We start from the raw sequence: 14,344 nt of genomic DNA on the forward strand, positions 1-14,344 counted from the left end.
TACGTTGGGCCATTAGGAGAGCCATTAGTACTGACTTACATTCTTTCTCGCCCGTACGGTGTGTTTGTGTGTGTGGTCTCGCAGGAAGCAGGATTCTGGTTTATTTTCCACCACGTCCCCACCGGGCCATCAGAGGGCATGTACTCCCCTGGCAAGACGGAGCACACACCCATGGGGCTGTTCATTAATAACAGAGCTCATTCCAATTACAGGGTGAGTGTGTGTGTGTCTTTGTGAGCGGAAGTGGGTCACGGCACGGGAGATATAGGTGAGGGTATCCGAGCGCTCCGTATAGACCATTAAAGGGCCGATATGAAAGATTGATAATCTTGTTGTTGAAAAAAGGACGAGGGTGAACGCATTCTCGCATCCGCCTTCCGTAATCTATGGCATCGCTCTCGACGCGCCCGCCATAATTGAAATATAATTCATTTTCAGCTTCTAGCTACTTACCTCTTTAACAAGGCATGATTTAAGGCTTCCAGCATCCAGGGGTTTGCGCTGAAGTATAGCACGGACTTCCGTCACTATGAAGAAGCGTATGGCCGAGCCCAGAGGAACTCGTGTTTGTAACAGCAACGAGTCATTTTTTTCTGGTGTAAGTTGGCATTTAAAAAAAAAAAAGGTTTAGAATTGGCAAAGTCAGAGTATTCTTTACAATGAGTTCGATTAGGTATCGATAAGTATCGATAAAGAAAAGTTTGTAAGTAACCTGCAATTTTGCGTTTTAAACACAGATGGCGATAGAGAGGCAAAGTCTTAACTTAAGAAATTGACTGACAAAATTCTCATTTCACACCAGATGTTAGGATGAAACTATGTTTTACTGTAGTTGTTTGATGACCGCATTCGTATTCAAATCGAGTTTGTTCGTGTACAGCGATGGTATAATTAGAAGCCATGGCTTTAGATGCGTGACGTGGTGAGGTTTCGTTAAAAGGATGTGGTACCCCAGCTGTGTCCAATTACTTCTTGACTTGTGAATATATAACGTAAATGACTCATGTACTTTATCCTTGTTTTACAGTGTTAGCAAAGACAGCAAATGTGATGTGTGCTTCAAATAAACAATTGATGAATGCGTTTTTTTATGTGTTGAGTTTGGGAAGTTTATGTTAAAATTACGCGTGTTGTTAGGCGGGGATGATCCTCGACAATGGGGTGAAGACGACCGAGGCTAACGCGAAGGACAAGAGGCCGTACCTCTCCCTCATAGGAGCCAGGTGAGCGTTGGCATACTATTCCCATATAGTATGTTTAAAACATATAACAATATACCATAAAAACATATTTCAAACTGTGGCTTTGTGTGAGGAACGAACCAAGATTTAAGTCATTATTCACCTTTACCGCAGCTGTCAAATGTCTTTCTCCATTTGGCACGTTTTATACCAGTTTATACTGTATAAACCCATCTAGCTAATCGATTAGCATTCATGCCGAGCTCTTCTTTGTAAGGTATGGCCCGCACCAGGACGCAGACCCCTTTAAACCAAGAGTTGCCGCTCTAATCCATCATTTTGTAGCGTATAAAAACCAGGACCATGGTGCTTGGCTGAGGGGAGGAGATGTTTGGCTGGACGATTGCCAGTAAGTGTTTTCTATACTTCTCAGAAACAAATCAAGATATGTAGATGCTAACATAGACAGGTTGTGTGACATGCACTTGAAACGTTATATCGATGTGTCACATATCACGATACAAAAAACTGTATCGTAGAACTAAAGCGATTGTTTTTCATTTTGATTGTTTTTAATTCTATTGGCTGAGCTGCAAACATGTGGCCCTCGTCAATAAATATATATATAATGGTTTAATGTTTTGTTTATGTTTATTAGGGTTTGGCTTTCTTAATTTATATATTAATTTTAATTTTGTGTTAAAATCCAGTTTTATTTTTTTGTCACAGATAGGGCTGTCGCAATTATGAAATTTGGCTGATGATTAATTGTCTATTAAATAATTGCGATTATGATGATTAATTGTCTGTTTAAAGGCTTTGACAATTATAATGATTATTTACAATTATTTTATTCAATGAATAAAATATAGATACATTAAGAAATGTAAAAATTCTGTACTAGTAACATTCCCTATAGAGTGACCTTAACTGTCTTAACAGAAAAAACTGAGATATGAGGATGATGTCGTCTTGCTGTGTAGATGCAGAAAATCTGGAATCACTTTAATAAAACTCATAAACACAAAAAATACAAAACTGATACATCTCAAATGATGAAGAAATTTCAATTCGAACGTAACAGTGAGTGCAGTGAGTTATCTGAAATAATTGCGATTTTGTCAAATAATTGCGATGAGGCGATTATTTAACAATTGTGACAGCCCTCGTGACAGACCTATTCAGTCTTTATTCATTTGTTTGTTTGTTCCAGATCCAGACAATATTGAAAAACAGTCAATATTGCAAAAGCCGGTGTGAATAAAAGCACCCGCACAGGTGTCTGTGTTCAGCGAGACGCAACAATCCTCTAAGCAGATGCGTGTTTATCAATAAATCATCGAGAACGACCTTCTTAAAAGCTCATTTATTCAAATCCGAATGGGACATTTAACAAAAGTAAAGTCATTTGCCGAGTTTGTATGCTGGAATTGAATCAACCCCGAAGCTCAACGTTTACGAACGAATCGCAGATCGACTGCTTGAACGTTAATGAAAAAGTCTTAATTAAAAGCGAATGCGAAAAAAAGAAATATATTTAGAGTCTAATTCAATATCATCTCAACTAACACAGCTCCAGTAAAATAACTTGACTAAGAATTGGTGAATAAATCATTGATGGTTTCAGTCGGTGGGTTGTGATTGTGTTCGCTCTGAGCTTTATTGCAGCGTTCGCTCACCATTGACTGTTTCTTCGTCTCTATTGCACGCAGGTTCGCCGATAATGGAATAGGCCTCACTCTCGCCAGGTAAACCCGCTAATCACTATTTTCTTTTATTCTATTATTTTCTATGCACACATTTCAGCCGCCTGAAAAAATGGAAGTCGTTCGTATTTGCCGAATTCATTATGGAGCAATACTCGGCGAGTGTAATTGGAAAATGCCTTATATGGGAGTCTTTTTAAGATGCGGAGAAGTAGTCGTAGCTTTGGAGAGAGTGTGAATGTAATTTATGGGTCGGTGTGTGTGTTTTTTTGACTTGTTTGCGTACGTAGCGGCGGAACGTTCCCTGATGATGACGGCTCACGTCAGGAGGTGAAGAACTCGCTGTTTGTGGGCGAGAGCGGAAACAGAGGGATGCCAGATCTGGATGATCAATCCTGGGGCACCGGGGGTCCCGATCATCTCGGCAGGTCCCTGCCCAGAGGAGTGTAAGTATCTTAAATTGTTTCTTTTGAAAGATTGTGTATAGTGTCGTGTATAGTTTTTTGAGGATGCCAAGTGGCTTTAAAAGGAACCTGAAATGCAGATCGACACGAGATATTTTACTATTTAAATGTAGGGTGGGGCTCAATTTTATCTTTCAGGTACTGTCATTTGTGACGTCAACTCATAAAAGGTTTAGGACCAGAATTAGACAGTTTAATAATAAAATTTGATTAAGGTTTCACAATATACCGCTATTGACAATAGGCGTGATATAATAAACCATGATTATCGATATCATGTTAATTCCGCACATACCGTAATATCCTAAACTGTTCGGCGCCTATTTCAAATTTTGCCTTAAGAGTCACAACTGTTACTAACAAGTTTTCTGCCATCGTACATTTGTATTTGAAGTGCGATTCATTGCCCAAACAAAAGCAAAAATAACAAAATTATAGAAGAATTTGACTGATAGCATTATTTACTTTTGAAAATATATTGTGCTAGATATCACGATAATATCAATAAAATTTAATAACAAAGCGTCACGAAAACCAATTGCGATAAAAAGGCAGCAATTAGCAGTAAAGATGCAAACAAAATGGTTTTGATAATCGTGTGTAATTCATAACTGGAAAAAACAATCGAAAGCTCCAGATTTTGCGTTGTTTTTGTTTTTTTTTATAACAGTCTATCAGTACTGGTAGGGCCTTCACATTCATATTTCATCTATAACTGCAGTTCTTATCCCGAGGACACATCATATTTCCGGGAGGAAGTATTTTTAGATTATATTTTAGATTAAAGAGTTTTTTTAATTCCCTTTTTCTCATAAGCCACCCTATGCTCATTCCCTACTGAAAATTGGTCCCGCATGTGCCATAATGCTGCCGTGCAGCGCGCAACCTTGACGAAACTAAACTGACAATTTTTCTGTTCGTCCCCTTAACAGCTGTTGTCGTTATTGAAGAACGCACAGTTCTGCGAGCACAACATTAATCGTGATGAATTATGGAAGACTTGAAATGTGAAAACAAACAGCTTTATCATCGTTGCAGCAGAAGCGGTAGCAAGATACGGTGTGGGCGTGGCTTTGAATATTGCCTCGGCCAGTGGGAAGGTGCTGAATGGTTGAAACCACATCACTTTTTTTTACTTCTGTAAGAATATCACAAGATGTTTTCAGAAACATTGAAATAGAGTTCATCATCTATTGGTTGCCAAAAAGGTAGCTCCGCCCCAAACTCATGTTATTGATCGTGCTGCTCAAACGGTCAGATTTCAATTCTTTTTATGAAAACACAAATCGTTTTCGACTTAAATTTGGAGTCCTTGAGGCAGATTTGTTCCTCTGGGGGTGAGAGGTAATCTCGTGTGAGATTGTAAACCAGGGCAACAGGGCTGACGTTTCCAATGTCGCACATTTAACTGCTAGTTGCTAGGCAACCATACATCTCATCCATCCCAAAATGACACAAAATGCAATTAGGCACGGACCCTCATGCGTGCAAAGTTTTGGTGAGCGCTCACCATAGGGACGTAAAGTTATAGCTGTTCACGAAGAATAATAATAATATTAATTGGCCGGTGAAAAATGTCTTAATGACTTCTTCCAAACCCAGAGAATCCCACAGAGGATGCGCATTATTCTTTTTCTGTATTGTTTCCAGAATAACATAACAAACAGAAGAATCACAATAATGCGCGGCCTCTGCGGGGTTGGGGATGTCATTATTTTTCAATCCCAAAACGGTTCTGCTGGCGTCGCTGAAATTACACACTTCACCTTTAAAGTTCTTTTAATCTTATTTACTTTCAGCTCAGCTTCACATTGTATCACACTTCATTTGCGGTGTTGTTGATTTTTTAAGTGTTTTAAACGCTGGGCTGCCGAAGGCATTACGTGGAGCACTCTCTGGCATGCACACTACATAGGGCGCGATGATTTGATGAGTGCTGGCAAGTTCACCTGTGTTACTCCTCACCGTACAGGGACTTCCCTATTCGTGGGATGCAAATCTACGACGGGCCGATCAACGTCCAGAACTGCACTTTCCGCAAATTCGTGGCCCTGGACGGTCGGCACACGAGCGCTTTTGGTTTCCGCCTGAACAACTCGTGGCAGAGTTGCCCTAACAACAACGTCACCGACATCACTTTTGAAGACGTCCCGGTAAGTTCAGCTCCCTCGAGGGACAGCGAGCATCATTTGTGTTATTTAATAACAGTGGATGGGGTCACGGGCTCCGAGCTATTCTAGAACACTGATTGATTTTATGAAGGATGTCAAAGAGGATTATAACATTTTGGAGTGTCTGCTAGCTACAGGCGGCTGTTTGACGGCTGTTTGACAGAGAGCGAGACTGTGATATAATAAATGCGACTTGTTCAGGGAACGAACATCTCTATTCTAGTCTCTTAGTCACGCATGAGGCCTTACAGGACGCATTTACACCAGCGTTGAGCGTCATTCAAAAGTTTGTTGTACACTTTAGTATTTATCTTAGTAAACTCTGCAGTATACTGTAGTGTATTATGGTAATTAATATATTAATATACGAATTTGTGTTTAATGTCTAAATGAACTTTTACAGACATTCATATTCAGCAGTTCATATTTCAGCCCATTTTAGTGTTTTTAAAACCAATGCAATCCGTCTCTTGTGCGTCTGCATTCAAATATTTACATTTGAATTTAGTACATTTCTATTTCCGTCATTCCAATTCAACACTTTGTTTCAAATTGAATCCAAATTTACGCTACGTTTCTACAGTTTTTAAAGATTCGATTTTTTTACTGTAGTTTTATTGTAGTTTCATTCATATTTTGAATTAGCTTTAATTTTTTGATATTTGGTTTTCATGTTAATTTAAGTTAATTTTTTTGCCATTTTACTATGTGGTTTTGTCATTGTAGTACTTTTTTATTTGAATGTTTTTTATTTAGTTGTAATTTTGTTTATGTTTAACTTCTGTGTCTATTTCAGTTTTAGTTTATTTCTAGTTTCTAGGTTATTTTCTTGTCTAGTTTATTTCCTATATCTATATATTTCAAGTATAAATACTTATTGCAGTTTATCGCCAGGTTCCATTTTCAATTTTTGTTTAGTTTTGGTTCAAATAATATTTATTTTATTTGGTTTCTAGTTTATTTTCTCGTCCAGTTTATTTTCTATTTTTATTTAATTTAATTTTAGTGTTCATTTCAAGTATACGAACATATTGCAGTTCGTATACTTCGCAGTATCGCCAGGTTCCATTTTCAAAAATTTTTTATTTTTTGTTCAAATCATATTTATTTGATTTCATTTCATTTGAACAATAATGTTTCAATAGTGTCTGTTTTAGTTAATGATCATAACCATGCATTTCACATTGGATTCCTTCCCTTAGATCACCTCACGAGTTTTCTTTGGTGAGCCGGGCCCCTGGTTCAACAAGATGGAGATGGATGGCGACAAGACAACCATTTTCCACGACATCGATGGCTCGGTGAGCGAATACCCCGGTGCTTTCCTCGTCAAAGAGGACAACTGGCTCCTGAGACACCCGGACTGTATTGACATCCCGGACTGGAGAGCTGCCATCTGCAGCGGGCACTATGCCCAGGTATGTCCGACCCAGCGCTGGCACAGCGTCATGTTTCTCCTCCAAAACATGCCCATGTTTGGCACCAGAAGTCTTAATTTGAGAAGTCGCAAGCATATACACGCAAACAGCACACGTTCCAGGGCAGCAGCTTGTTTTGTACATTCCAAGGACTCTTGTCTACCGTCACCGAAAACCAAGACACCTTGTTAGCCTTTAAAATGCGGTTTCTAGGTGAAAGCCAATCAGTCTGTCAGACCCGTCGAGCGCTCCATCACTAAAACACCCTTTGAAATTGCCCCCCAGATTTACGTCCAGACCCGGAACCCAGCCAACCTTAACATGAAGATGGTGAAAGATGAGTATCCAGACAAGCCTCTGGTGCTGGTGGGAGCTCTGGGGAAGAGGAATCACTACCAGCAGTTTCAGCCTGTCGTCACTCTCGGGAAAGGATACACCATGCACTGGGACCAGGCGGCTCCTGCTGAGGTCACCATATGGCTCATCAATTTCAACAGGTCAGTGACGGATGGATGCGTGAGCTCTGTCGAGTGCACCAACACTCGGTCGTGATTGGTTTCATCAGTAAAAATGAAGAAAAAAGCAACAAAAAAAAGGTTTTACATAGAGATTTCTCAAACACTTCCTATGGGTCAATCAGTTAGCCCCAAGCCAAAGTCACACCATTAGTCAAGCCATTTTTTAATTACCCCCCAATTTGACTTCTGTCATTGTTTGGGTGTTCAACGCCTTTATATGACTCTTTCTTCAGTGGAACACAAAGGAAGATATTTTGAGAAATATCTCATTGATTTTGTTCATACAGTGGAAGTCAATGGGGTCCAATGGTGTTTGGTCATCAACATTATTTAAAATATCTTCTTTTGTGTTTGCAGAAGAAAGTCAGTCGAACAGATATGAAATGATATGGGGACAGAATTTTCATTTTTGGGCGAACTGTACCTTTAAGACACATACTGTATACTTGCTTAATAGCGCTTCCGCGGATTAGAATCAAACTATACATTTTAAGTTAGACTTTAAAACCTAGATATTTACAACACCTCACAACAATAAAACATTTCATTTCTTTATTACAGTCCGTACTGGCATTGAATAATATTTTTTGTTTATTAATTAATTTGATTAGATATGTATGGGGAAATTTGACTGATACTGAAACGTTGGCATAATATACACTATGTTTGTTAGCTCTTATCTACCTTTTTGTGTTGTTGCAAATTACATCCAATCACATACAGTATACACCTGCTTCTCTCACTAACTAGACCAGAGGAGCAAATAATCCATCTCAATGCTCTTCTGAACAGAACGACGACGCCCCCTAGTGATCCATGCAAATACTGATATGCATGTTGTAAATCTGTCAAACCTTGATTGTTTATTCATTGCAGTGTGGTTGCTTCTTTCACAGAAATGACTGGATAAATGTGGGCATCTGCTACCCAAGAGGCACAGCGTTCACCATCATCTCAGACATCCACAACCGCCTCACCAAAGAGACCCGGAAGACCGGCGTGTTCATGAGAACCACTCAAGGAGAGAAGATGGGCCACTCGCATCAGACGAGAGGTTATTACTACTGGGACGAGGACACTGGGTGAGAGCACCTACGGATAACAGCTTATAGAGTCGCTGTACGATACGATCTGCACTACAGACTTCAGAGTGGAAGTGAATGTAAAGATAGCGAATGGGTTTGAGAAGGACAGGAAATTATCAAGAGCAGAGGCGACAGGATCCAAACTAAATCTCAGCATCACAACTCGACATGAATGAGCTTATGTGCATTAAACATTGGAGTGGATGCATTATTAAAATAAACGCTAATCGTCTCGAGCTTAATAATATATAATAAAATAATCGTTATTTATCATTTGAGCTGACGTGTACGATTTTGCTGGAAATGTCAGTTTGACGTCATTTGAGTTCAACGCAGGTAAAGATAAATTCGTAAAATAAACTGCAATTTTACGTTTCAAACAGAGATGGCGATAGAGAGGCAAGTTGCAGCTTTACGCAAATTTGTCTTAATTGTTTATATAAAATGTACTACATATGTATGAAATGATAATAAAAATTTAAATGTAAATAATTTTGCATTTCGATATCACAACTGTTATTGCCTGACGTTTTATGCCTACGACTGAATTGCAGTTGTGCCGATACAAAACAACACTTAATATTGCTTAAATATATTGACATATAATGTTGATAAAGCGCTCTTTTAACATTACTGGAAGAACGATTTTGATAATTTGATAGAACTTTTGAAAAACAGAATTGAAAAAACATTTGAAACAAAGTTTTGAGAACGTTCCCTGTTAGCTGGGTTTACAGATGCTATTCGGTACAAAACAACACTTAATATTGCTTAAATATACCCACAAAATGACGTACGAGAAAAAAGGAATAGAGAAGATGAGTACAGAAGACAAGAGTATGTACTTTTTGTAATAATATATATATTATTTTAAATATTTTAACAATTTAATTAATGTAATTTCCGCGCTAATAAAACACAATTAGATTAAACAAATGCATTGTATAACTTAAACGCTTCAGTTTAGTCAATTATAGTATGTGTCAATGTTATTTTAAGAGTGTCACAGCTGTGTTGAATTCCCACCGTCGGTCTCCGTTTCTGGAAGCGGTTCTCTCTCTCTGATGTCTGTCTTCCGTCATCCCTGCAGGCTTCTGTTCTTAAAAATCAAAGCGCACAATGAGAAGGAAGACTTTGCCTTCTGCTCGGTGAAGGGCTGCGAAAGAGTGAAGATCAAAGCCGTCATTCCCCCCGGCAGCGGCCCCAGTGACTGCATGGATGAAGCTTATCCCAAATACTCCGAGATGCCCGTCGTAGATGTGCCTATGCCCAGAAAACTGCCCCGCTCAAGACTGGTGAGAAGACGTTTTTGTCCAAGATCTCTTAAATCGCTGTAGTTTTGACGCTGTTTCATGTTCCACTTGACGTCGGATGCGAGACGTTCGGTTTTGACATCTCTGGCTTCTGACCATAAAGATCCATGGCCCAGTGCTTAGAAGATGATATATAAAGAATATAAAGAAACCGAATGTTAGAGTTTGCTTTGCAGGAGCTCCATGGTCCACAGGAAGTCTCCCAACATCCAAATTGCGAAGAATAAACGATATACGATGTACAATTCTGAACACATTGTGTGCTGGACAAATTTAATTATGTAATGTGGGAATGGTTTTTAATTTATTGATGAATTTTATTGGCTTAAGATTGATTGTTTATTGACTGATGGTGATAATCATGTCCACCAAACAAAAATATGTTTTAAAACGTTTTGCCAACCTTTTACAAGTTATGAAAACGTTATTTCTGACTAAAATTCCACTACAATTGGAGTTTGACAAGACATATAATGTGAATAAAGCACTCTTTTAACATGTCCGGAAGAACGATTTTGATAACTTTGATAGAACTTTTGAAAAACAACGTTTTGAAAACGTTCCCGTTAGCTGGGTTTACAGATGCTGGCCGATATAATGCTGATAAATGCTTAATACATACTTGAAACACGTCGCTCTGGAATACTTGACTCTGATTGGCTAGTCCAGACATTCCAAAGTTTATTAAAGGTGCAGTTTGTAACAATTTTGCAGTAAAATATCCAAAAAACCACTAGGCCAGTGTTATACATTTTGTTCAGCTGAGTACTTACAATATCTCAAATGTTTCCAACTGCTTGTAAATCGTGAGAAAATCGCCATTCTAAACAGTAACACGTCATATCTGCGTTCCCCTTTGTTACCGCCTTTACTGACGTAGAAACCGCATGACAACAGTGTCGTGGACAAATGCAGAAGTGGTGTCTAGCGTCTAGCAAGCCACTAGCTTGTCACTTATTTATGGACCACAATTATTCGCAACATTTATAAAACTTTACCGCATCTGCTAACATCATTTCTCGTTCCCGTCTGATTGATGGCCATCAGCGGTGGAGTTGAAGACGACAGATCCCATCATTCCACGCTCCTTCACAGCGTCATCAAGCTACGCCATTGTTGGTGTTTTGATCGTGCGCCCTCTAGCGGCGGTTTTTACAAACTGTAGCTTTAAAACTAACTTGTAAAAGAAAATGGGTTTTCTGCATTTGGTATAACATATTTCAAAATTGAATTTTCTGTTTCCTTCACAGCCCAAAACACCCGAGCACTTCCTGGAAATCAAACTGGAGTCGTACAATACTCGCTTTTTCCACATCAAAGAAGACTTTGCTTATGTTGAGGTACTGACTACTTGCGTTATTCAACGTAATAGCCTTTCCGAATTAACGTGGGCGCTTCAGAGTCTTACAAATAACACATTACAGAATGATATTAGTTAACAAAAACGTGCTTCTCTTGTGGGCTGTTTCTGTAGGTCGATGGCAAGAAGATCTACCAATCAGAGGACGGTGTGCATCTGACTGTGATTGACGGTCACAGTGGGCAAATTCTGGAGTCTAAAGGCTTCAGGAACTCCATATTGATGGGAATCCCAGCTCAGTTAGAGAACTACATCGCGAACCTCAAAGACGAGTGAGACCGCCAGCAAAACACTCACAATTTCATTCGTACAATTACGATCTTCAGTTTAATTTTGTCCCATTTATACTACGTGGACATTACGTTAAAATCCATTAAGTCAAGTGTACGGCACAAGTATCAAGATGAAATTGGGCACTGCCTCAACTTGGCTGTTTGCCTTGTAATATGAAAGCACAGGAGGAGGGCCGGGGACAATCATCTGGGCTGAAATAGCCTTGATTTAAGTGCTGTGTGTGATGGAAACTCATCTTTGCTCTTCCAGGTCAGTGATTTTGATCACTTCTAAAGGAAAACTGGTCACCAGGGGGCCGTGGACCAAAGTTCTCCAGACCATCGGAGCAGACCAGTCGGTAAAGTTGAAAGGTAATAATATTCACAGAAACACTGATGTGAAGGATGGACGTTTAATGCAAACACTGAAACTATTGTTGATCATAACAGCAGCGCTAAAACGCCATTTAGATACAAAAATATAGAAGCAAGTAGCATCGGCAAACAAATGGGCTATATAGCACATTAATTGTAGCCGTGTCCCATTATCATTTGACGGGGACACTAAAATAAAATTAAAGTGCTAGGTTTTGTCTTTTTTTAAATCAGTCGTTTTGAGTTTCAATTGAAAGTTTGTTGACGCCCCCTAGTGGAGAGCAACACCTTTTCAGTCGAACGTTCTTAAAGCTTCTCTTTCTCACCAACAAAGTCATTGCAATAGATGTCATTATATTCAAAGCATGAGAATTCTTTATTTAACATTTTCTAAAAGTGTGTTATACTGTATGTACTCGGGACTACAGACAAATGTGTTTTTCCAATAGTATTTGGTATTCTTCACCATGAAATTCCTTCCTCAGGCTGTGAAGTTCTTAGGCTATGAAAGAAAAATCCCACCCGTGTGTGAAGATTTGGGCTGGACAGCACACACATTCCAAAGCAGCGGGGTCTTTCCTCTCGGCCCTCCCTTTAAACATCACATTCATCACATCGAATCGTCATTCCAACCCCTATAGTTTACATTCCAAGTTCATCCCAATTGGTTCCGAATCGCTTCGTGCACGACAGCGAATGTTTAACAGATTGCCCGAATCCTTCTCGTTGTTTGCTCTTTCACACGTTATATACAGTACATATCGTTTTGTCTGTCAACAAAGAACCGTGAATAAACATTTTCACACAATTGAAGCCATTCAAGGTTTGTGTGAGAAGCAGAATCTCATTTGCGTCTGTGTTCAACTGATACAAACTGTACCAAATAAATCAACCAAATGTTGGAATTATTGTATTATATTGTGCGAGTTAGACCTCTTAAGACCATGAATGACCAATAAGAAAAAAAGCAATGTTTTTATGAACATGCTAATGCATTACGTTATGACAACATGACATAAAAATACAGCTGATAGGTAATGGAGGTCACTTTAAAACAACATGCTGTTGTGTCTTTTCCAGACAAGCTAGCTTTTGTTGGCTTCAAAGGCTCCTTCCGGCCGGACTGGGTGAAGATGACCGTGGACGAAGAGCGCGTCAAACTCCACCAAGTGTTGCCCATCCCCGTCGTCAAGACAGCGAAGCTTTGAAAACAAGCGACGCAGCCCAGAAAAACTCAGACTCTTAGTAGCACCACTGTCGGGCGAGCCGCCTGCACACGCCCACCGGACCCGAACGACCAATCAGAAACGAGCATGTGTTTATGTTACCTTACAACCCCTCCCAGCAGATTCCATCGTATGTGACGACGTGGACGTTAAGTGACGTTTGGATCGTGTTGTCTATTGTTTATACTTGAGTTTTCCAGAAGAAAAAGTGAACAACAATCACGTAACATTCCTCGTTCTTGTCCCTCTCTGTGATGTTTGCCATACTGTTCTTCTGAGAAACATGTGTTTTTCTAAAAATGTAGAGAAGAGGTTTCAGATTGTAAATGTTGTGAGTCTTTTTCTTCTGTTAATTTTTCTCGTCACGCACAAGAGTGTCCGCTCGGTTTTGTTTGTATTGTACGAGAGAGCCAGCAACAAAAAAGTCTTAAAATGTAAAAACATGGTGATGATCTGTGAGAAATTGGCAAGACGTACGACAATGTCCCTTTGCCGAAATAGCTGGTCTTTTTTCGGGGATCGTAATTTGTTAGTGTTTTGTATGTTTTGTGTGTTTCTAAAAAAGACCTGATTGATAACAGAGATATATTTTATACTTATTTATTGTACATGCACTATTACACAAATCAAAAAGGGACTTCTGAGTTGTAATGTATTTCTGTCCTATCTGTAAAAGCAAAAATGTAAGTTTCACTTTCTGTGTATAAATCAAATATACATGACATTACCTTTAAGTTGTATATGGGTGTGATGTAAATGTAACTGATTTCAAAGTAAAGCAAATGTATGACTTTAGATAAAGAGCTATGAACACTTTTGTACAGGAATAAATGAATACATCTTTTTTCCTCACCTCAGTTTGTGCCCATTAAATGTGTTGGTCCGTTATAAAAGATTGAATTAAGTGATAAGAACTAGAAATTAGATCGAGAAATTGCAAAGACAAAATATAGTTTTTAGAATTTATGATATAACCTCAGTCAGAATATTGGTTTCAGTCAAGATATATTTAGTATATTAACATCAACGTACTAATAGTATACTTGTAAGGGAACTATTTCAATACTCGGGAGTAAAGTAGGCAAACTTTTTGTTTATAAAAGTATACTTGCGTGTGACCGCAGTAAACTTTTAGTACTACGTAAACTAGATTACTGTCAGTATACTTTGAAGTGTACTTTCATAAACTAAAAAATGTTCAGCAAGTATGGAACTAGTGAACTATCGCTACCTTGTAGTATAGTAGTTGTACTAG

General features: G+C 38.9%; 1 protein-coding gene across 5 annotated transcripts in view; it reads left to right on the forward strand.

Annotated features, from left to right (window-relative positions):
* Positions 1-13,941, forward strand: part of cemip (cell migration inducing hyaluronidase 1) — a 95,981-nt gene extending 82,040 nt beyond the window's left edge. For all 5 annotated transcript variants that reach the window (XM_057356065.1, XM_057356150.1, XM_057355909.1 and 2 more), the window contains exons 16-29: positions 85-213; positions 1,138-1,223; positions 1,459-1,590; positions 2,894-2,929; positions 3,178-3,333; positions 5,324-5,504; positions 6,725-6,940; positions 7,226-7,437; positions 8,355-8,540; positions 9,634-9,838; positions 11,107-11,196; positions 11,331-11,488; positions 11,760-11,860; positions 12,944-13,941. In XM_057356065.1, the coding sequence (XP_057212048.1) occupies positions 85-213; positions 1,138-1,223; positions 1,459-1,590; positions 2,894-2,929; positions 3,178-3,333; positions 5,324-5,504; positions 6,725-6,940; positions 7,226-7,437; positions 8,355-8,540; positions 9,634-9,838; positions 11,107-11,196; positions 11,331-11,488; positions 11,760-11,860; positions 12,944-13,071 (2,016 nt within the window). In that variant the 3' untranslated portion in view covers positions 13,072-13,941. The remainder of the gene's footprint in view (positions 1-84; positions 214-1,137; positions 1,224-1,458; positions 1,591-2,893; positions 2,930-3,177; positions 3,334-5,323; positions 5,505-6,724; positions 6,941-7,225; positions 7,438-8,354; positions 8,541-9,633; positions 9,839-11,106; positions 11,197-11,330; positions 11,489-11,759; positions 11,861-12,943) is intronic.
* The last annotated feature ends 403 nt before the right edge of the window (positions 13,942-14,344 follow it).

Source organism: Triplophysa rosa, linkage group LG1, assembly GCF_024868665.1.
Source record: "Triplophysa rosa linkage group LG1, Trosa_1v2, whole genome shotgun sequence".
Classification (NCBI taxonomy): Eukaryota; Metazoa; Chordata; class Actinopteri; order Cypriniformes; family Nemacheilidae; genus Triplophysa; species Triplophysa rosa.